This window comes from Heloderma suspectum, chromosome 2, assembly GCF_057233095.1.
Source record: "Heloderma suspectum isolate Gila_16-S chromosome 2, 16-S_ref, whole genome shotgun sequence".
NCBI classification, from domain to species: domain Eukaryota; kingdom Metazoa; phylum Chordata; class Lepidosauria; order Squamata; family Helodermatidae; genus Heloderma; species Heloderma suspectum.
Window position 1 is genome coordinate 372152151 of NC_139459.1, and position 23682 is coordinate 372175832.

The 23682-nt window shown below is 46.9% G+C and overlaps 1 protein-coding gene across 1 annotated transcript; it reads left to right on the forward strand.

Moving 5' to 3' along the window:
- The first annotated feature begins 3215 nt into the window (after window positions 1–3215).
- Window positions 3216–22373, forward strand: LOC146356108 (uncharacterized). Its single transcript, XM_084831503.1, has 6 exons — window positions 3216–3364; window positions 6631–7257; window positions 8235–8361; window positions 13094–13170; window positions 16187–16313; window positions 19376–22373. The coding sequence occupies exons 2-6, from the start codon at window positions 6841–6843 to the stop codon at window positions 20734–20736; spliced, it is 2109 nt and encodes a 702-aa protein (XP_084687629.1). The 5' UTR covers window positions 3216–3364; window positions 6631–6840; the 3' UTR covers window positions 20737–22373.
- Window positions 22374–23682: the final 1309 nt, after the last annotated feature.

The window sequence follows — 23682 nt, forward strand, 5'->3', positions numbered from 1 at the left end:
TTTTCCCAGTAGTAATGTATGGCTGTGAGAGCTGGACTATAAGGAAGGCTGAGCGCCGAAGAATTGATGCTTTCGAACTGTGGTGCTGGAGAAGACTCTTACGAGTCCCCTGGACTGCAAGGAGGTCATATCAGTCCATCCTAAAGGAAATCAACCCTGAGTGCTCATTGGAAGGACAGATAATGAAGCTGAAGCTCCAATATTTTGGCCACCTAATGTGAAGAGAAAACTCCCTGGAAAAGACCCTGATGCTGGGAAAGACTGAAGGCAAAAGGAGAAGGGGACGGCAGAGGATGAGATGGCTAGATAGCATCACGGATGCAATGAATATGAACTTGAGCACGCTCCGGGAGAGAGCGCAGGACAGGGAGGCCTGGCGTGCTATGGTCCATGGGGTCACGAAGAGTCGGACACGACTGAACGACTGAACAACAACAACAACTTAGAGCTTATATATTGATGTATTTTATAGAATTATTATGTTTAATTGATAGAATTGGTGTATGTATGCAATTGTATTCTTAGTTGGTATGACCATGATGGTTGAAACAACAAACAAATAAATAAAATAAACCTTTATTTAATGAATTGCTCTTTAAAGCCTTAAGCCTAAACTAAGCTGAAGCTAGCCTGCACTTTTCCCTTCTTTAAGCAGACTTGCCTTCTCCTCTTCTAAAAGGTAAAGGTGTCCCCAACCAGTCGTGTCCAACTCTAGGGTGCGGTGCTCATCCCCGTTTCTAAGCCGAAGAGCCAGCGCTGTCCAAAGACGCTTCCGTGGTCATGTGGCCGGCGTGACTGAACACCGAGGTGCACGGAACGCTGTTACCTTTCCCGCCGAAGCGGTACCTATTTATCTACTTGCAATTTCTTGCTTTCGAACTGCTAGGTTGGCAGGAGTCTCCTCTTCTAAGCCTGGGGTTAATTTAAAACATGCAGCTGAGGTTCTTTTCAGCCATTCAGGGGTCTTTGCTAATGCAAGGCCTATAAGTTCTTGCTGGATCCCCCCCTGATACTTAGCTCTCTTGTAAGCTTGTAAGGGGCTACCCCTCTGGGATTTAGATGTGCTCTTGTTTTGGCTTCAGCTGCTGTTTATCAATTTTAAATGATGACCTGAGGTACTTTGATAATCAAGTAATTTCACTTACCTTTCCCTCACACAGTTGCTTAACTCACTTGTTTGCTGAAACTTTGTCTCTAGGGGTGGGAAGCTTCGTTGCTGGGGCTCCTCGTGCTGGGAGAGCTGGCTCCCTCGCAAGCTGGCCTCCTGATAGAGCTAGGCCCAGCTACTGCTGCAGTGAATCAGTCATGGATATGGCTAGTCACATAATGGCTGCTGTGGGGGCCTGGCTAAGAATGCTTGGAGTTGTAGGACATGGAGTAATGGGCTCAAGTTACAGGAAGCCAGATTCCCGCTGAACATCAGGAGAAACTTCCAGACCGTTGGAGCAATAGGACAACGGGACCAATTACCCAGGGAGGCGGTGGGCTCTCCCACTCCCGAGGCCTTCAGGACGAGGGTGACAGACATCTGTCAGCGATGCTCTGACTTGGATTCCTGCACTGAGCAGGGGGTTGGACTTGATGGCCTTGTAGGCCCCTTCCCACTCTACTATACTATTCTATGATTCTATGACATTTTCCTGTCTAAACTGCACCCTAGGAGGCTTCCATTAGCACAAGTGTCCCTTGAGTCCTTACAAAGTCTCAGTAAGCATTCTCTTGAAAACCCCAGAGTAAATGGTAGTATTTCCTTATGTACAAAATATCCCTTTAATAAACCTCTTCATTTAATAGTCCATCTTGTCTCTAAGGTTGGTGCCCATCTCACACTATGCACCTGGCAGGGGCATGCTGGGGACTGTAGGACTTTCTTCTGTCTAAACATGCATAGAGGATTGTGCCCTAACAGGATCATTTCCAGAGGTGTGGGGCCCACTTGGCAGATTATACACTGTGCTGGACTGAAGTACAGAGAGTTATACTTGCTGTGTGCCCCACTAAGGAGAACCCCCAAACGCTCACATTGGTTGGGATTTACAAATTGCAACCATGGCCAGTTCTATATTTGGGGGCTGCAGGGCAGATTTCATGCCAGATTTGGGGGGAGCCCCTTGTTCTATTTCTGTCATAATATCAAAAGAAATCCTGCCAGTCAACTCCTAAGAGCATTTCTTCAACTTCAGAAGATTTTTCTGGCTTAATCCACTCGTTCACTCATAATGCTAACCCATGGTTAACGGTTTGTCGCTCTGTGTAGGGTTTGTCTGGCAGATAATTGGCTTTAAAATACTTTAAAAGCTTGTAAGCCCCATATACTTTTGCCACAAGTGCTAGAAATGACTGGTGTGCTTTCTCCTCCAAAGAAGCACTTCTTTTTCCCAAAGTCCAGTTCCTAAATCTGAACTTTTCCTGTGGCCAGAACAATGGGAAGATCCATTTATCCAAGGATGCCAGAAAGGCAGGAGATAAGAACGTAAGAAGAGCCCCCCTGGATCAGACTAGGGTCCATCTAGTCCAGCATTCTGTTCACACAGCTGCCAACAAGTTGCCCATGGGAAGCCCACAAATAGGACTAGAGTGCTGCAGCACCCTCCCACCCATGTTCCCCAGCAACTGGTGTACAGAGGCATATTGCCTCTGATATTGGAGGTAGCATATTTCCATGAGGACTAGCAGCTCTTCCTTATTTAAGAGCATAAGAAGAGCCCTGCTGGATCAGTCCATCTAGTCAATGGCCCTGTTCACCCGGTGGTCAACCAGCTGCCCACAGGAAACCCACAAACAGGACATGAGTGCAACAGCACCCTCCTGCCCATGTTCCCCAGCAATTCGTGTGCATAGGCATCCTGCCTCTGATCCTGGAGGTGGCATATAGCCATGAGGACTAGCAGCCATTAATAGCCCTGTCCTCCATGAGAGCATCGGGCAGAGAGAGCGAAGATGCAAAGCCACTCTCGTTCAGAATAGATTCCCTGCTAGAATCCTTCCGGCTCTTGCACCAGGGCGAGGGAGGGAAGAAGGGAAAAGTCCCCACTGCTCTATGGGGAGATCCATCTCAGGGTTAAAGCGAGAGAGTCTCGAGTCCTTCGCAGAGAGGCAACGAAGCCCGTGCATTCACTCTTCCTGCCCCGCCCTGGCATTTCCCTGCTCCCCGAGGCTTCATCAGCCACCACCCTCCCCCCCCCCCAAGGGGTCTGTTGAGAAATACGTGCACTGGGGTGCAGGGGAGGAAAACAGCGGGGCTGGCAGGGAAATGCAAGGCAGAAAAGAAGAGGGGTCTGTGCGGCTGTGTATTAAATCCAAGGTGGCGGGGCTTTTCCCGCATGCCTGACAACAGCAGCCCCTCCTCTTCCCGCGGGCTCCGGTGAGTGCAAAGCGCTTTTGGGGTGCAGGGGTGGCGCGCGCGCGCGCGCAGGGATGCAAGGCGAAGGAGACGCCGGGATCCGGGTGTGGACGCGCCCAGATGAAGATGCGCAAGCAGGGAATGGAGGGGAAAGGCAGGGAGGCACCTGGAAGGGGCGCGGGTGGGGTGAGGTGAGGTGGGGTGGGGGGGAAGATGAAGAGAGATCTCGCCCCTAGGCACGTCACCCCACAAAGACAGGTGAGCTGTGTGGCTGACCTGCCCGCGGCTCTCCCCTCCCCGCGACACCCGCAGCCAAGATGCTAACCCTGAAGTTTCTGAGAGCAGATGCCTCGGGAAGGCATGTGCGTGGTGAAACCGGTGTCAAACGGGTTTGCGTTTGCAGAGGAGGAGAAGGTGAAGGGGTTTGGTGGACGACTGTTGTGGGATGGGGGGTGGCGGGGTGGCATAGGAACCTAGGAAGCTGCCTTATACTGAGTCAGACCACGGGTCCCTCTAAGCCCAGTGTTGTCGACTCTGAATTTCAGCAGCTCTCCAGGTATTCAGGTAGGATTCTTTCCTAGCCCTGCTTGGAGACTGTCATCTCTGCTAGCTTTGTTGTTACTAATGCTTCCTAAGGCCCACTTGACTTCACTCTCTAGAATGTCCGGCTCAAGTTCAGTGACCGCACTATCATGGCTATTAGGGACATTAAGACCTTTCCTGTATAGTTCTTCTGTGTATTCTTTCCACCTCTTCTTAATCTCATCCGCTTCTGTTAGGTCCCTGCCTTCTTTGTCCTTTATCATGCCTGTCTTTGCACAAAACGTTCCCTTGAGATCTCCGGTTTTCTTGAAGAGATCTCTAGTCTTTCCCATTCTGTTGTTTTCCTCGATTTCTTTGCATTGTTCATTTAAGAAGGCCTTCTTGTCTCTCCTTGCTATTCTCTGGAACTCTGCATTCAGTTGGGTATATCTTCCCCTTTCTCCCTTGCTTTTCGCTTCCCTTCTTTCGTGAGCTACTTGTAAAGCCTCATCAGACAGCCACTTTGCTTTCTTGCATTTCTTTTTCTTTGGGATGGATTTCGTTGCTGCCTCCTGAACAGTGTTACAGACTTCCGTCCATAGTTCCTCAGGCACTCTGTCTATCAGGTCTAATCCCTGAAATCTATTCCTCACCTCCACTGTATATTCATAAGGGATATGATTTAGGTCATACCTGAATGGTTTAGTGGTTTTCCCAGCGTTCTTCAATTTAAGCCGAAATTTTGCAACAAGAAGCTCATGATCTGAGCCACAGTCAGCTCCAGGTCTTGTTTTGACTGACTGCTTCTCCATCTTTGGCTGCAAAGGACATAATCAATCTGATTTCGATATTGACCATCTGGTGATGTCCATGTGTAGAGTCGTCTCTTGTGCTGTTGGAAAAGAGTGTTTGCTATGACCAGCGTGTTCTCTTGGCAAAACTATTAGCTTTTCTCCTGCTTCATTTTGGACACCAAGGCCATGCCTGCCTGTTATCCCGGTGATTTCTTGACTTCCTACTTGAGCATTCCAATCCCCTATGATGAAGAGGACATCTTTTTTTGGTGTTAGTTCTAGAAGGTGTTGTAGGTCTTCATAGAACCGATCAACCTCAGCTTCTTCGGCATCAGTGGTTGGGGCATAGACTTGAATCACTGTGATGTTGAATGGTTTGCCTTGGATTCGTACTGAGATCATTCTATCATTTTTAAGATTGTACCCCAGTACTGGTTTTCCCACCCTTTTGTTGACTATGAGTGCTACTCCATTTCTTCTAAGGGATTCTTGCCCACAATAGTAGATATGATGGTCACCTGAATTAAATTCGCCCATGCCTGTCCATTTTAGTTCGCTGATTCCCAAGATGTCGATGTTCAGTCTTGCCATCTCATGTTTGACCACCTCCAGCTTATTCATTGATCTGACATTCCAGGTTCCTAAACAATATTGTTCTTTACAGCATCAGATTTTCTTTTCACCACCAGACACATCCACAGCTGAGTGTCCTTTTGGCTTTGGCCCAGCCACTTCACTCTTTCTGGCGCTACTTGGAAACACCCTCTGCTCTTCCCCAGTAGTATATGGGACACCTTCCGACCTGAGGGGCTCATCTTCCGGCGTCATCTCTTTTAGCCTTGTGATACGTTCCATGGGTTCTTGGCAGGAATACTGGAGTGGGTTGCCATTTCCTTCTCCAGTGGCCCACATTTTGTCAGAACTCTCTGCCATGACCTGTCCGTCTTGGGTGGCCCTGCACGGCATACCTTATGGCTTCACTGAGTTACGCAAGCCCCTTCGCCACAACAAGGCAGTGATCCATGAAGGGGCTGCTTGGAGACACGGGGGGCCAAACCTGGGACCCCCTGCATGCAAAGCAGGGGCTCTGCCACTGAGTTATTGTCCCTCATCTAAATATAAAGTAGGATTCTAGTCCTCATGGTTCTGAATAAAGGGCTCAATTAAATAGGAACATAGGAAGCTGCCTTATACAGAGTCAAAGCATCAGTCCATCTCACCCAGTATTATCAATACTGGCTGACAGCTGCTGTCCAGGGTTTCCAGCAGGATTCTTTTCCTAGCCCTACTTGGAGATGCCAGGGTTCAAACCTGGGACTTTCTACATTCGAAACAACCACTCTACCACTTGGCTATGCCTCCTCCTTAAGAAGGGTTAAGGGAAGAGAGGGAGAGAAAGCATCTGAGTGTGTGTGTGTGTGGGGGGGGAGTTGTGAAGGCTGGTTTAGGAGAAGGCATTTCCTCCCCCCACCCCCCATATCTCCAGTCTCCTGCTGCTTCCAGACAGGGCTTATATGGCCTCTTCAACTTGTCTCGTTTTAGGTGGGGAGGGTGGTTCAGACAACAATTTTGATGCATCCCCCTCCCACTGCTTCATCTGACTTTTGTCCTATCCATGAAGGAGAAAAAAAGACAGAATAGCTGCAGAACACCTTCTTTTTGGTCGTATCTGTTAGCACCCTCAGTGTTTATCTGTCTTCCTTAATAGGGAGAAGCCCAATCACTAGCCAGAGTCACCCAGTGCTTCTTGTAAAACATCCCTCTGCTGAGTGAGTAGAATAGCTGCAGACAGAAGGGAATAGACACTTCTTAGGGTTGCTACAAGATAAAGGACTCCCACCACTACCACCACCACCATCTGATGTGGTGGAGAAGGAACAGGACGCTTGTTAGGGTTGGTGCAGGAGGAACTTCCCTCCTCTCCATCTCATCTGTCCTTTCAGTCTTAATGTTCCTCTGTCTTCCTTACAGGGAGAAGCCTCAGTCACTAGCCAGAATCAGCCAGTGCTTCGTGTAAAGCATCCTTCCGCTTGCTGGGTATAATAGTTGCAGACGGAAGGGTTGGTGGCGTCTATTAGATGTGCTCCCCCCCCGCCCCCATTCCTGCTGTCCTCGCCTTAAGAAGCAGAGCACAGGGTCTTTTGAGCCCTGTTGGAGGCTGAGCTGGAGCACAGATTGGAGATGGAAGAGCAAAAGTCAGCCGGTCCTGAAGCTGGAAGAGGAGGGCCTGATGCCACTGAGGATGGGAGCAGTGGGGCATTCTGGGAAAGAACGGCGCAGAAGAGCCTGGGCGAGGACACTGGCAGCTCGGACATGCAGCGCCAGCGCTTCAGGGGGCTCTGCTACCAGGAGGCCGAGGGGCCCCGAGGGGTTTGCAGCCGGCTCCACGACCTTTGCTGTCAGTGGCTCCAGCCAGGGAGGCACACAAAATCTGAGATCCTGGACCTGGTGATCCTGGAGCAGTTCCTGACTGTCCTGCCCCCGGAGGTGGAGAGCTGGGTGAGAGAGTGTGGGGCGGAGACCAGTGCCCAGGCGGTGGCCCTGGCAGAAGGTTTCCTCCTGAGCCAGGCAGAGGACAAGGAGCAGGCAGTGGGGCAGGTGAGAGCGTTTCTTCCTGACAATTCCAAGGCGCCGAAAATGTGTGAAGTGGGACCCTGAATGTCGCCTGGTTGTTCTGAATGTAGGGCTGGACCCTCCTGGGTGATCAGAAGACACTTTGAAGACACTGTAGGTTTTCTGAAAGGGAGCGGATCCTGCTGCAGGTGGAGCCAGATGCATTGTCCTGTTCTTCCAGCTGTTAAGGATTAGCGTGTGTGGCCACCAAAATTGCTCTGGTAATTATAGTCGTTTGAGAGGCAGGTGCGCTGAGCCTCATTTCCTGGCTGGCTTGTTTCACGAAGGAATCTGGGATGCTCTAGTCCTCTTCGAAAAACAGTGTGCAGTTAACAATAACGTTTATGGAACATTAAAAATTCTGGGCTGGGATGTGAATAGGCAGCCGACGAAATTCGTTCAGAACTGACGCTTCCAAGTCATCTTCAAGGGCTTCCCCATCTATAGGGCATTACAGTAATTCAGCCAGAAGGTTACCAGAGCATGGATTGCCATAGCCGGCCTATCCCAGGAAGGCCAGCCAGCTAAAGCAGGGCAAAAGGGACTCTGTGCCTTCTTTCCTGGCTGGTTTGTTTTGGGAAGGAATCTGGTGTGCCCTATTCTAGTCCTCTTCTAATGACAGCGTTTGGATAACAATACAATTTATAAAACATTATTACAATGTTTATAATGTTTTATGAATTTTATGTTATAATTCTGTCAGCTGTGTGTAAAATGTGCCATTCCTTCCTGATCTCTTATTTCTCTTTGGTTTCTGTTGGTCAGGAAGTTATCTCTCTGGTTTGGCCTTGGGCGTTCAGTTAACCCCTGCTGAAGACATGGCTGCTGGTTCAGTTGTGGGATTTGGAAGGTGAAGATTAGGCGGAGCCCCGAATTCAGAGAGATTGACGACGTCTGCCCTCGGCCTGCACCATTTCTTTCCTAATCCTTCTTCTGGCCTGGGACTTTCTCTCCTCTTTCAGGTGATGGGAGCCTTCGGTAAAGGGGCTGCTGAGCTCCCTGAGGCAGAGAAGGCTCTGTTGGACACCAGACGGAAGACACAGTTCAGGTGGATCATGCAGGAGGCTGATGGAGGTGCTGCCTCACTGGGTAAGGGCTAACGGGGTGTCCAGTCCACTGTCAATGTGGCCTCCCTCTCCTGAGTGTGCCTGACATTCCTGGGCTGCTTTAATGCTCCCCTTGAGCCTGTGTGGGGAGGGGATGCGTCTCTAGCCTCTCTAACATGGGGAAATAAAGTTTTGTTTCAACTGTTTTAAGACTTAAGGGAGCAATCTTATGGGGGTAGGTGGCCGCCTCTGAACTCGGACGCGACCACCTATCCAATGAAGGGCGGGCAGAGCACAGAGGGGATCTTCTCCTCCACACTCCAGCCACCCTGCATTCGTGGCTAGACAGCCAATTTTGGCTGTCTAGCCACAGGACTTCAGAGCAGGGGAGGCCGGATGATGCAGAGGAAGCATCATACCGGCATTTCCGCACTCCCCGCCCCTCCGCACCCCCAGGAACGCCCCCTTTTGCCCTGCTCCGCACTGCTCTTCCAAGCATGGAGCACGATCTGCACTGCCTACGAGGGGGTGGGGGTGGGGAGGCGGTTTTCCAGGAACTGACCCTGGAGCATGGGCTCCAAGGACAGTTCCCAGAAACCGAACAATACTATGGCCATCTAGCTGCTGTCTGGCGGCCATAGGATTGCGCCCTACGGGTGCAATCTTATGCATGTTTAGACAGAAATAAGTCCTACAATTCCCAGCCAGCCTTGCTGGCTGCGGGATGCTTGGAGTTGTAGGACTTTCTGGCTGGGGGATGCGGGATAACTCATGGCTGTCCAACCTCTGCTTGGAGACCTCCAATGAGGACGAGCCCAACACCCCTCTAGAAAATTGCTTCCATTGTCCAACTGTTCTTACCCTCCATCATTTTCTGCTAATGTTTAATCAAAATTTCCCCTTCTGTTAGCTTAAGCTCTTTAAATCTAGTCCTTCCCTCTGGGGCAGCAGAGAATAAGGCTTTGCCCTCCTGAGTGTGATTGCCCTTCAGGTATTTGGAGATTGCATCAAGTCTCCCCTGAGTCATCTCTTCTCCAGGCTGAGCATGCCCAGTTCCTTCAACCGTTTTTCCTGTGACTTGCTTTGCATAATGCTGGCCATCTCCCAGGTCTTCTTCTGAACCCACTGCAATTTTTCTGTATTCTCCTTCAAATGTGTCACTCAGAAATTCCAGATGAGGTTTGATTAGTGTGGAACTCTTACTTCCCGCCACTGAGAAACTCTGATAATACAGCCTAACCTTGCATTTATTATTATTATTACCTTTATATCCTGCCCTTTTTTCCTCCTGCAAGTAACCCAAGGCGGCTTACATTCTTCTCCTCCTCCTCCATGTTATCCTCATAACAACCCTGTGAGGTAGGTCTGGCTGAGAGTCAGTGACTGGCCCCAAGTTACCCACTGTACTTCATGGCCAGAGACTAGAACCGGGGTTCCCTGTGTCCCTGTCCAACACTCTAATGACTACACCACACTGGCTCTCATTTGTCTTTTTTGCAGCCACATCACACAGCTGACTGATGTTCAGCTTGTGATCAGCTAAAATCCCAAGATCCTTTTCACATCTACCTCTGCCAAGCCAGGTATCTTCCATTGTACACCTATGCATTTTTTTCCTTTACCTAAATGCAGAACTTTACATTTGCCTCTGTTGAATTTATTATTATTATTATTATAATTATTATATTTATATCCCGCCTTTTTCCCAATACTGGGACTCAAGGCAGCCTTACAACGTTAAAACTTCTACAATTAAAACCTATGAATAGAAATAGAAATACAACTGTACAAAAGTTAAAAATGTAATTAAATCATCAATATTAAAATTGTAAAAATATTAAAACATTAAAAGACAACCACATTTCACAGGTCCAGACTAGTTATCCCCAAAGGCCTGCTGGAACAAAAAAGTTTTTGCATGCCTACAAAAACTTATCAAGGAGAGTGCCACTCTCGCCTCCCTGGGAAGAGAGTTCCAGAGCCTTGGGGCAGCCACCGAGAAGGCCCTCTCCTGTGTTCTCACCAGGCGTGCCTGTGATGATGGTGGGATAGCGAGAAGGGTTTCCCCTGAAGATCTCAGGGCACGAGTAGGCTCATAGGGGAGAATACGGTCTTTCAGATAACCTGGACCCGAGCCGTATAGGGCTTTATAGGACATAACCAGCACTTTGAATTGTGCCCGGAAACAGACTGGGAGCCAGTGAAGCTGTTTTAACAGGGGAGTTGTATGCTCCCTGTAACCAGGCCCAGTCAGCAGTCTGGCTGCAGCGCTTTGAACCAGCTGAAGTTTCCGAACACTCTTCTGAGGCAGCCCCACGTAGAGTGCATTACAATAATCCAAATGGGATGTAACTAAGGCATGTGTCACTGTGGCCAAGTCAGACATCTCAAGGAACAGGTGCAGCTGGTGCACTAGCTTTAACTGTGCAAATGCACTCCTGGCCACCGCTGAAACCTGGGCATCCAGGCTCAGGGCTGAATCCAGTAGTACACCCAAGCTGCGAACCTGTGTCTTCAGGGGGAGTGTAACCCCATCTAGCACAAGTTGTATCCCTATTCCTTGATCTACCTTTCGACTGACCAGGAGCACCTCTGTCTTGCCTGGATTAAGCTTCAGTTTGTTTGCCCTCATCCAGTCCATTACTGCCGACAGACACCGGTTCAGCACCCCAACAGCTTCCTTGGAATTAGATGGAAAAGAAAAGTAGAGTTGGGTGTCATCAGTGTACTGGTGACACTGAACCTCAAAACTCCGGACATCCTCCCCCAGTGGTTTCATGCATATGTTAAATAGCGTGGGGGACAAAACAGAACCCTAAGGGACTCACAAGCCGATGGCCAGGGAGTTGAACAGGAATCCCCCAGCACCACCTTCTGGGTCCGCCCCTCCAAGAAGGAGTGGAGCCACTGTAAAACACTGCCTCCAAGTCCCATCCAAGCAAGGCAGCCCAGAAGGATACCATGGTCGATGGTATCGAAAGCCACCGAGAGGTCCAGCAGAACCAACAGGGACACACTCCCCCTGTCTAGTTCCTGGCGTAGGTCGTCCACCAAGGCGACCAAAGCTGTTTCTGTCCCATAACCAGGTCTGAAGCCAGATTGAAATGGATCTAGATCATCTGTCTCATCCAGGAATCTCTGGAGTTGGGAGGCCACCACACGCTCCAATATCTTGCCCAGAAATGGAATATTGGAGACTGGCCGATAATTATCCAATATAGTGGAGTTCAGGGAGGGCTTTTTTTAACAAAGGTCTCACCACCGCCTCCTTCAAGCAGGCTGGAACTCTGCCTTGCCTAAGGGAGGCATTAACCACTCCCCTTACCCACTCGGTTAGTCCACCTCTGGCTGCTTTTATGAGCCAGGAAGGGCGAGGATCTAGAACATGCATGGTGGCTCTCACCTCTCCAAGAATCCTGTCCACATCCTCAGGCTGTACAAATTGAAAAGTATCCAACAACACTGGACAAGCAGGGGCCAAAGTTACATCCACTGGGTCTGTAGCAACTATAGCGTTCAAGTCAGAGCAGATCCGAGCAATTTTGTCTGCAAAGTGCTGAGCAAATTGTTCACAGAATTTCATTTTGTTAGTTTCAGCCCAGTTTTCCTTTTGAATTAGGTGTCAGCTATCCCTCCCAGTTTTGTATCATTTGCAAATTTGATTAGGAATCCCTCTACTCTTACATCTAAGATTTAGATTCTTATGGATAAAAATGTTGAAGATAACTGGGCCCAGGACAGAGACGTGGTAGGAAACATCTTTGTTTGGCAAAATCCTTATTTAAGGCTGCAATCCTATGCACACTTTCCTAGGAGTAAGCCTTATTGAACTCAGTGGGGCTTGCTTCTGAGTAGACTTGCACAGGATTGCAGTCTAAGAGTAGGAGATTTAAGTAACAATGATATAAGTATTACATTATACAGATTTGTTGCAACAAGACATTCCTACTCCTTTCTATGAATATACGTGATTAAAGTTGTATTATAAGATTATCCAGACTGCCTAATATATTTAGACCTCCGGACAAGGTTTGAAAGTGAACCTCCGGACAAGGTTTGCTGGATTCTTGCTCTAAAAGGGGTCATTTTCAATATTAGATGACTTGTTATGTGAAATACAAGAAGCTGAAACTTTTATTAAAAATAGATGGGGGAAAGCATTTTCTCTTAGCATTTCAGATCAGCATTGGAATATTATATGTAGAGATCGCTCCAGTTATTCAGTGGATGTTGTGGGTAAAAAATATTTGTATAAAATATTGTCTTTATAGTAGGAGTGCCTTTGCCCAGCTTCGGTTGTTTTGCCAGTTACATCCCTTCCTGGAGATGGCAGATACAATGTAAATACCAATATAAAAACAGTATAAAGCAATAAATACCTTAGGGTGCAATCCTATGCATGTTTAGACAGAGAAAAGGCCTATAACCTTATAGCCTATATATAAAGCTTGGCTGGCTGGGGAATTCTGGGAGTTGTAGGCCTTTTCTCTGTCTAAACAGGCATAGGATTGTGCCCTTAAAAACATTACAACAAAAGCAATAAAACAGAGCAGCATCATGATCGATTACAACTCGGGGAAAGCTGAGCGAACAATTGTGTTTTCAAGAGGTGTTTGAAGCTTGGCACAGTTTCTGCCTCTCAAACCACATGTGGGAGAGCGTTCCAGAGGGTGGGTGCCACTTCCGAGAAGGCCCTGCTGACATGCCACTACTTGAAACTGCCAAGTGCTGATCAAGGTTAAAGTATCTTCCCACCTCCCTTGTCTCCTGCATAGGTAACGGAATGACCCTGGTGCTTCATTCAAGGCCTTCTCCCAGAGGAGTGGAAATGGCTGATGTACAGCCAGTTCAGGTGAGAGAAGAATATTTGGAGAAGAGCCTGAAGAGAGTGGCTCTTTGGATGTCCTGGGTCTGAAACAAGAAGAACAAGAGCCCTGCTGGATCAAACCAAAGGCCTGTCTAAGCCAGCAGCCTGTTTTCCGCAGTGGCTAACCAGATGTCTCCGGCAACTGTCAGCGCAACAGTTGCTTGGGAGGGCAAACAGGGTGGCCGCCTTGAGTACCAAACTCTGGGGCCACCAAAACGACCCCTGAAGGCAGTGGCAGTGGGGGGTCCAGCTCTTCCCCAACATCGGCCACCAGCCCATCTGTGCTACCCACAGGGAGCCCGCATTCCCATGCTGGCAGTGCCCTCCCACTCTGAGGACTCTCCCAGAGTGAGAGATTGATCTGGAGAACTCCCTAGAGAGCAGGTGAGGCCCAAATGCCGTGCTTTGAGGGGTCCTTCCTCAAAACGAGGCATTCTGGGTGAGGTGGCTATGAAGATTGCCTGTGCTGCCATGGCACAGATGAACTTCAGGGCCACCTCACCCAGAATGCCTCACTTTAAGGAAGGGACTCCTGAAGCATGGCACAGAAGGAGAGGCAGGTGGCAGGGAGAATAAAGAAGAAGAGGAGGATGGCAACAGGGAGGGTGGTGGCCAAAGGGATGGCTGGGCGTGTGTGTGAAGAGATGGGGAGTGGCTGTGGCTCAGTGGTAGAGCACCTGCCTTGCATGCAGAAGGTCCTAGGTTCGATCCCCGACATCTCCAGCTAGGGCTGGAAAAACTCCTGCCTGAAACCCTGGTGAGCTGCTGCTGCCAGTCAGTGTTGACAATACTGGGCTAGATGGACCCAGGGTCTGACTCGGTATAAGGCAGCTTCCTATGATGGGCATGCTCAGTGAATGGGGAGAGAGAAGGGTGGTGGTGGCATGACCACTGGGGTGCCAAAATATCCAGAGACACTCCTGGGAACTGGTATTCAGAGGCACACTGCCTCTGACCCTGGAGGTATAGCATCTAGCCATGAGGACTAGTAACCATTGATAGCCTTGTCCTTTGAGCTTCTTCACAGGGCGCTTATATTGTGTGATCAAGATTGGTTGCTCATGGAAGTTTGTGGGTCCTTTAAAAGATGTTGTCAATTTCCAGGGCCCCTCCCATGATTTATGACCTTTATCCCATTTTCAAAAAGATTGGAGATAAGGCCAATACCGGCTGTGTGTAATGTTGGCGTTGCACTGTTATCACAGCGCCATCTAGTGGCTGTAAAAATGAAACATATAGAACTTGCTGAGAAAGGACTTCCCTCCATTCAAACCACCTGTCCACCCGTGTAAAGGAGCTTATCTTAATCCCACAAGGAATCTGGACTCAGAAAGCCCCAGTAAGGATGTGGGATTTCAGCCTCATGTGGTGAACCCTTTTGTGTAGCTCCTTTATTACTATCTATGCTTGTGGATGCCACCACAACTTGTGGCAGTCCAGTAGTCAAACAATGTACAATTGGGTCTCCAACCTTTAGGGCTGGTGGGCCCCTTTGGAATTTTAAGGAAGCATCATGGGCACCATCCCAAAATGGCTGCCATGGTGGACACAGCCAGCCAGCCACACACGCAGATGCACACACACAAAACCCCATTTCACAGAAAGGTGAACTGGTAAGGCTAAAACGCAAGCAACTCGTTCAGAATCCCGAATAGATGGCCATTCTTTGAACCCACCGTTCTCTCTCTCTTGTTTAGTATTAATCCACGTGCACACACACTTTCTCTTTCATCCGACACTCCCAGCACACAAGACCCACTCACTCATTTCTCTCTCGCACAAACACATCACACATGCAAATACAACCCCCCCCCCAGTCCTCCTCACTGCCCTCCTCAGTTCCCCAGTTTACTAGGCAGCAGCCTTTTCTCTAACCCACTTTTAAAACAAAAACAAAAGCAGAGTTTTGGTGGGTGGCAGGAAAGCAGCGCACTTGCCTACAGCTACCCCACCCACTTTCTTTTCTGAAGAATATTCTTGGACCGTATAGGGCCAAGAGGCATTCTGGGGAAATGAAAGGAGGAGAATGGGGTGCCTGGAGGCTGGTACTGTGCTGCCTTCTAGCCAGGGCTTTAGAAAACACACTTTAAAATGTCAATATCAGTAGGGAGAGGCAAAGGGTCTTGGCAAGCACCAAGAGAGGTATGTGAGGGCACTGTGGCTCTCACAGGCACCACATAACTTCCCCAACACTAGGTGAAAATGTACTTTATTTACAGCATTTTTACCCTGCATTTCAGCCGAAAAGGCATACAAAGAACAGTAGTAAGAGAGTCCCTGCCCTCAGGCTTACAAAGTAAATGACACAACCCAAAAGGAAAAGGGATTGGAAAGGAGGAGGAAAACAGCAAACTCAGGCCACCTGTACTTGAAGTTCCATAGTTTTTATAATGGAACTTAGAACAGTTCAAGGAGCGGGGAGCCATAAGGAGCTGGTGTCTCATCCAAGCCAACGGAATGGCCTTCCTTTCCATCGCTCCCTCCGCTGCAGCCTGACAAAAGATGCTTCTGCCTGTCCTGAATCTCCCACGATTCATTTCATGGGATGAAACCAGGTTCTAGCATTATGAGAGAGGAGGAAAAAGTCTCCGTATCCACTTTCTCCACACCATGCCAATTTTATAAATTTCTAGACTAAAAGCCCCAAACGTTGTAAACTTTACTCATAGGGGAGTTCCTCCAGCCCCCTAATCATTTTCATTGCCCTTTTCTGTGGCTTTTCCAACTTTACAGTATCGTTTTGGAGATGAGCAAGACCAAAACCGTATGCAGTATTCCAGGTGCTGTTCCACCATCAATTTGTATAGATGCATGACAGTATTGTCAGTTTTACTTTCAATCCATTTTTGTAACCATCCTTAAGATGGACTTTGCCTTTACAACCACTGAGGAAGCTTTAGATCATGGAGGAAAACTCACAGCTGCTTTACTGTCTTTTGGGATTGCTATATTACCTGTGAGAGCAGAAACTGTTTTCTTCTTCTTCTTCTCCTTCTTCCAGGATCTGGTGACTTTTGAGGAGGTGACTGTGAATTTCACAGAGGAGGAGTGGACCCTGCTGGATCCAGGCCAGAGGGCTCTGCACAAGGAAGTCATGGTGGAAAATTACAGAAATCTGGCCTCTCTGGGTAAGGTTCACTCTGTGCCTTGGCTTATAGATCCTGGAAGCAGGAATTGCTGCTATTCTTTGTCTGTATCAAAGCCCTCTAGAGATATCATTGAGGACATCACAGCCTGTTCCATGTTCTTCGGACACTCTGGGCAAAATCCAACCTAAGTCCTACTTAGAGTAAACCCATTGAAATGAATGGGACGTAAGTCATGACTAACTTAAGTTCCATTTATTTCAGTAGGTCTACTCTAAGTGGGACTGATGCTGGTGGGTTTTGCCCTCTGTATATTTATCCATTCTTTTTCTTCATGTAAAATGATGTTATTTGAGATAAATGTTTCAAGAGATTTGAAGCTGTCTTTCCACGTTGTAATATTGCCAAATATATTTCCCCCTATGATAAACAGACCACTGTAGAAAATTCATGTGATAGGGAAAAAGATAGGGGCTTAGGATTGTTTTAAATTCAAAGAGGAACTGAATGCTCATTTCAATCGTGTCCGATTTGTATCCTGGTACCAAATGAAATCCCATGAATGAGGTACACCCGATCCCCCCTCTAGCGCTTTGCTGATAGAACTGTTCATCCCTACAGATGTGATTCTCCCAAACTGGAAACGCTATAGTATTCACCGTAATGCCAATAAAATTACTGTCAATAATAAATGGAATTGTTTATTTCCTTTGCTGATCTGTTAGCTGAGGGGTTCTTGAACTTTCTGTCTCCAGGGCCCGCTTGAGAGAGCTGAAAATGATTGAGGCCCACCAGTCGCAAAATGGAGACAGATGGTGGTAGAGTTTGGCCTAATCAGTTGGTGATTGCTGATATCATTTTTATATTGATATCTGGTCGATCTTTGGAAATTGCTAAATTCTTTGCCACAGCTATCTCCTTGTAGCAGGGAGTTCCATAATTCAGCTTTCCTCAAGTTAAGTACAGACATTGGCTCTGGGGGTACTCAGCCTCCCCATTTCTGGAAGAATTTGCTGATCCAGAGGCTCTAAGTCTGGGTTTCCAAAATGGTGGCCACGAGCACCAATGTGCCCAGAGACACTTGTCTTGGCGCCCACCAGGCTCCCTGCATTTCCTGATTTTAATTTTATTTCTTAAGATTATTTTATTTTTAACTGGGAGATTGCCATGCTGCAAAGTAAAGCGCTGCCCTTTATTTGGGTTGAAAATAGTGGTTTTGAATTTTGGAGACCCCCCCACGCCTGCCTTGTACTTAGGTTCTTGGGCAAGTTACTTTTCTTTTAGTTCACCAGTTTGCCTTCTTGGAAACGAGTGTTTTGTGAATGGCCATGCACCACCACGGCAGCCATTTTGTGAGAGTGCCCATGACACTCTCTCCAAATTTCAAATGTGCCTGTTGAACCAAAAAGGTTAAGAACCGCTGCTCTAAGCAGAGAACACTCTTTATTTGATATTGGTTTTCTTCCCCCACACACCCCCACACCTCTCAAAATCTTACCCGTCTCCTGTAATTTCTTCTCCTCTTCTTCTTTCACACTTACCCTATCCCCAATTGCCAGTTTCTTTCATCCTTCCCTCCTTCTGCTTTTACATTCACTTCCTCCTATAACAGCTTCCCTCTCTTATCCCCTTCCTCTTTATTCCCAGTTTTTAATGCTTATGCTGCTGCTGCTGCTGCTGATAATAAAAAATAGCCTTGCTGTCTAAACAACTCCTGCTGCCACCCACTGTGACGTAAGGTGATTAGGAGAATAGGCAGGGGGCATCCGCAGCAGTGCAACCCACCTGAAGATTGGTTGGTGGTCCCCAACCACTGTGCTAGCTAATTGGTTAGCACCTTTTATAGCTGAATGATACGCTCAAATCTTTTTTGGCTTCATGAAGTAAGCGCCGTCTCTAACTTATACACCCATTTCAGTTCAAGCTGTCCGGCTAAAATTGGAGTGCTTATCCTACAGTTGTTGATCTTGGAGTATGTTTAGGAGATGCTGTTCTTGTGAAATGGCTTTCCTAATGGACCAGTTTTTTAAAAAAATGCTCTCAATAAACACCTTATTTATGCTTTTAAAGACGTACTCCCTATTTCACCCAGAACCCACAAGCAAACATACATAAAACCCTAAAGATGATGGTAAAACACTTGGGGCAAAACTATTCATGCAAGTGTCTATTAAGCAAGCATGCTGGCTTGTTCACCTATAAAAAGGGGATGGATGGGGTCTACTTTTGATATCAAAGTGAGCAACGAGGGAGGGGAGCAAAACCCGCCCCCTCCTACTTTGCCTTGCTTGGCTGCTTTAAGCCATCTTCCCCCAGGCCATTGTCATGTTCCCTTGCTCATGCACACGCACACACACACACAAGAAGAGAGGCTTCAGTCTCACTAATTCACTATCAACAGGTTCATTACAGATGCAAATCCTCAAAGACTCTCGGGCTACAAAGGAATGGCAACAGGGGATTCAAATGGGTGCTACGATGTCATGTCGATGTCGCCAGCAGTTTGAAACAAGACTTGCTGGCTAGAATGACTTAGGGAGGGATGCCCCTCCCTTCCAGCGATGCTCCCCTACGTCAACCCGCCAACCGGGTCGACTGTCTGAGCTCTGCCTCTAACTTTTCCCTCTTAGCTCTGCGCCACAGTCTAGCATCCCTCAGGTCACGCCCCATACTCTCCTCGGGTTCTTACGGAGGAGGGAAAGGGGGTGGGCTTCAAGCTCAGCCATCTGGGTGCTAGCATCCGGAGAAGCACGCCTATCCACATCTGAACTCACTCGGGAAGATGCCTCCCCCGATTCTGGCTGTTCCCCTCCTGAATCTGAACTGCTAGCTATCTCCATACGCTCAGAATCAGTCCTGACATCCAGGTCGTTTCAGGTATAAAACATCTTAAACCAGCCAGTCAGGCCTGGCACGAGCTCTCTTGTCTCCTGAAGCAGAACTTGTGCTGCTGTGCAACCCTCCCTGCCTCCCCGCCCTGCTGTTGCTGCTGCCGCTTGTGCGCCCGTCCTTCCCCTTCCCTTTGCTGCCAGGCAGGGGACTCTCGCGAGATGGATTTGAGGATTGTTTCCTCCTGAATCGAGTTTCTCTCTTTATTTCTGCAGGGAAGAAGAATGATAAGGAGGATGAATGCCAGAGAAGCCAAACAGAAGCCAAACAGACATGGGGGAAGAAATCTGTTGTTTCCGAAAGTGTCAACTTGCATGAATTCCCATTGAGAGAAGAGTGTCACACAAGAAAGAAAAGGAAAAAAATCCCTCAGTGTGCAAAAAACATAACTAGGATTTCAGGCCTTACGATGCCTACAAGACTGCATGAAACAAAGATACCTTTTAAATGTTTAGAGTGTGGAAAGTGTTTCAACTGGAGAATACATCTCATTATACACCAAAGAACCCACACAGGAGTGAAACCATTTAAATGCTCGGAGTGTGGAAAGAGCTTCAGTCATAGCAGTACCCTTACTTATCATCAAAAAACCCACACAGGTGAAAAACCATATAAATGCTCAGAGTGTGAAAAGAGCTTCAGCCACAGTGGGAGCCTTATTTCTCATCAAAGAATTCACACAGGAGAGAAACCATACAAATGCTCAGTGTGCGGAAAGAGCTTCAGTCAGAGTGGGAGCCTTACTAACCATCAGAGAATCCACACAGGAGAGAAGCCATATAAATGCCCAGAGTGTGGAAAGAGTTTCAGTCGGAGCAGTATCCTTAGCGATCATCAAAGAGTCCACACAGGAGAGAAACCATACCAATGCTCAGTGTGTGGAAAGCGTTTCAGCCATAGTGGTAGCTTTACTTATCATCAAAGAAGCCACACAGGAGAGAAACCATATCAGTGCCCAGATTGCGGAAAGAGCTTCAGTCGAAGTGGGAATCTTATTTCCCATCAAAGGATGCATAGATGGGAGAAACCCTATACGTGCTCAGTGTGCGGAAAGAGCTTCAGTCAGAGTGGTAGTCTTAATTCCCATCTAAAAACCCACACAGGGGAGAAACCGTACAAATGCTCAGAGTGTGGAAAGAGCTTCAGGCAGAGTGGTAGCGTTATTTCTCATCTAAAAACCCACACCGGGGAAAAACCGTATATATGCTCAGAATGTGGAAAGAGCTTCAGGCAGAGAGGTAGTCTTAATTCCCATCAAAAAACCCACACCGGGGAAAAGCCGTATATATGCTCAGAGTGTGGAAAGTGCTTCAGTCGGAGAGGTAGCCTGACTTCCCATCAAAGGACCCATACGGATGAAAAACCATTTAAATGCTCCGAGTGCGGAGAAAGCTTTAGTTCTAGCCAATACCTTGATTTACACCACCGAATCCACAGTGGGGAGAAACTATATGCATCCTCAGAATGTGGGAGTAGCTGCAATCAGAGCAGTAACCTTACTTGTCATCATATAATCTACACAAGGGAAGAAGACATTCACCGGCTCGGTGTTGAAATGGATTCCACCACAAGGTGATGAACTCATATCGTAGTGTCTCTGAATCCTAGAAATGCTTGGAGTGGGGAAAGAACGGGCACATAGGGCACAAATGTTCATATCAAACGATTCACACTGTAGTTGAAACCAACATTTTATAAAGTTTTGTGAATAGGTTCTCTCCTGCTGGACTCTGATATATAACTTTGCTTTCCAGTGACTACATGATGTAGTTTAGAGGTTGTTTTATTGCTATATTTGGCAACTGAAAATTGTGTGGTTAGATTTTGTTTTGAGTCCATATGTACTCCATTTTATTCATGTGTTTATAAACAATTTTACTGTTATAAGGAGATTTTTAGTCAAATTGGTAGTTTTATTATCCTGACCTTTTTTACACTGAGGTTTCATTTATATCAAGCCATTGATATATACCCTCTAATGGCTTTTAAAGCATCCCAGAGAACTGACATACTGACCTGGCTCTCACATAACAAGATGCCACTGTGGGTGAATTTCCCCACAGGGCTTCTTGTCAAGGCAGCCTCCATTTTGAATATTTGAGCTACAGCAGGGGCATGCCATAGCTTGCCATTACATGTGAACCCAGTGAGGGTGGTTTGTTGGGGTGGTTGACAAGCCACACAGAAGTCATGGGCTGTTTTAGGGTTGTGAGTGGCTTGTCAACCACCCCAACAACCCACCCTCAATGAGTTCACCTGTAACTACAAGCTACAGCGCACCCCACCTCTGTGGCTTGAATATTCAAAATGACAGCAGTTGCTGAAACAAAATACCCAGGGGGAAATTCACCCATGGTGGCTCCTTGCTACATGCGAACTGGACCATTATCTACTATCCCTAGCTTAATCTGGAAAAAAAGCTCAATATCATAAGCTATCTTCTGACTAATATGTGAGAACTGCAACAAAATAGAGTTTAAATATCATAGGTTTTGTATTGAAGATGATTGTAGGTTATCAAAATAACTGGACTATGCTCAATATCTCAAATGGACTAATATCTATCAATAAAAGTTTTGATAATAAAAATGGGAAGAAAAATATAATTTGTCCAGGCATATGATTGATGTCTGGCTGAATAAAAACCTGGGTTAGTTGCCTAGCAAGTGTCCTTTACGTTCCAAAATTTGAGCCATTTAACAAAAATCCTCAGAATATAGTAAGGTATGGCCTGAACTTGACAAGATTTGTCCATTAATGGATCTATTAACGTATTAAAATCTCCTACCAATATGAGTTTTCCTTCCCTGAGCTTATTAATATACCCCAAGGAAACCTGAATTAGGCACGTATACATTAACCAGTGGAACTACTGTTTGATTTAAATCTCCTTTTACCAATAAGTATCTACCAGCCCCATGCATTAAAGAATCTTTAAATTTCCAAGGAGGTGTTTCCCACAGAGACTACTTCTTTAGTTTTAGTATTAGGGGTTGCTATTTATATATAACACTTAAAGTGTCTATATAAAAAATGAAGGTCTTGTTGCAACAGATGGATTTCTGGCAATACATTTAATTCCACTTTAGCTTTCGTAAAGCTTTAGCTTTAAAAGTTTCTACATCTTTCCATTTAATGAGATGGTTAAATCCATCAACATTTTGCATAATTTCATTTTACTCAACTTATTCACTTTGTCAATATGCAGATACCACCTTCAAAAAGAAAATGACCTAACACAAAATACATGTAGAAAAAGGAGAAAAATTAGATCTAGGCCAGGATTCCCCAATCTCGTGCCCTCCAGGTGTGTTGGAGTACAACTTCCATAATTCCCAGCCAGCATGGGAGATACATTCAGCTGAATATATTCATGTAGATTTATAGCTAGGCCTTACACTTTAGACAGCATCCACCTGAGTCATTCTGCTTGTGCAAATGTTGTTGCGTTAGGGTTCTGAACTATGCGCAAGAGGAGAATTCAACTAAAGTTATGTTTGTGTAAGCACAGTTGTACAACCTGTTGTGCAAGCAGTTGGGTATTATTCTTGCACAGCCATTTTATTTATTTACAATATTTGTATACTGCTCTATATCTAAAACAGATTCCAGAGTGGTGAACATAATTGGTAAAATAGTAAAAAGATCAAAAGATTAAAACATCATATTAAAATTAATCTTTTTAAAAACAGAATGCCAATAAAGACTGAATGTCAATAAAAACTGGCTTGTCAGTTAAGGAATGCTTCCTGGAATAGAGCTGTTTTCAGGTGGCACTGGAAGCAACACAGGGTCGGCGCTTACCTGGCCTCCAGGGGCAGGGAGTTCCAAAGCAAGGGGGCCACCATATTGAAGGCTCTTCTCTGGGTGGACTCCAATTGGGCCATAAGTCCATGTGGAACCACCAGGAGCATGCCCTCTGATGACCTCAGTTAGGGTGCTCTCTCAGGTATCCTGGTCCCAAGTTGTTTAGGGCTTTGTATACTAGTCCCAAAACTGTAAACCTGGCCCAGTAGTGAATAGGCAGTCAGTGCAGTTCCCTCAGCAAAGGGGTTGCATGCTGAGAAGGGACAGCTCCGAACAATAACCAAGCTGCTGCATTCTGCATGAGCTCCAACCAGTTGTACCCTATGCTTGTGCAATCCATTGTGCAAGTGGTTGCAGATCACACTGGCCCAACCACTTGAGCGATGGGAGCAGAGCTCCGCTAGCACTATTTGAGTTTGCGTAATGACACTCTTGGATACTGCCCAGTATCTTCCCATTGCAATATTAGATTATCAAATCGCCATGACTTTTTAAAACTTTTATTTTTGCCACTCAACCAAGCCCTCTTTTGTCACTCAGCCAAATTATCTTTAGGAACACAGGAAGCTGCCTTATACTGAGTTGGACTCTTGGTCCATCTAATCCAATACTGTTGACATTGACTGGCAACGATGCCTCAAGAAATCAGGCAAGAATTTTCCCAACCTCACTGGAGATGCTAGGGATCAAACCTGGGACCTTTTGTATGCAAAGT

Bases quoted from the DNA above. Each gene is read 5' to 3' on its own strand.
- LOC146356108 (XM_084831503.1), top strand. From the start codon at position 6,841: ATGGAAGAGCAAAAGTCAGCCGGTCCTGAAGCTGGAAGAGGAGGGCCT. The intron at 8,362-13,093 runs GTAAGGGCTAAC...TCTCCTGCATAG, and splicing joins TGGAGGTGCTGCCTCACTGG to GTAACGGAATGACCCTGGTG. The intron at 13,171-16,186 runs GTGAGAGAAGAA...TCCTTCTTCCAG, and splicing joins CTGATGTACAGCCAGTTCAG to GATCTGGTGACTTTTGAGGA.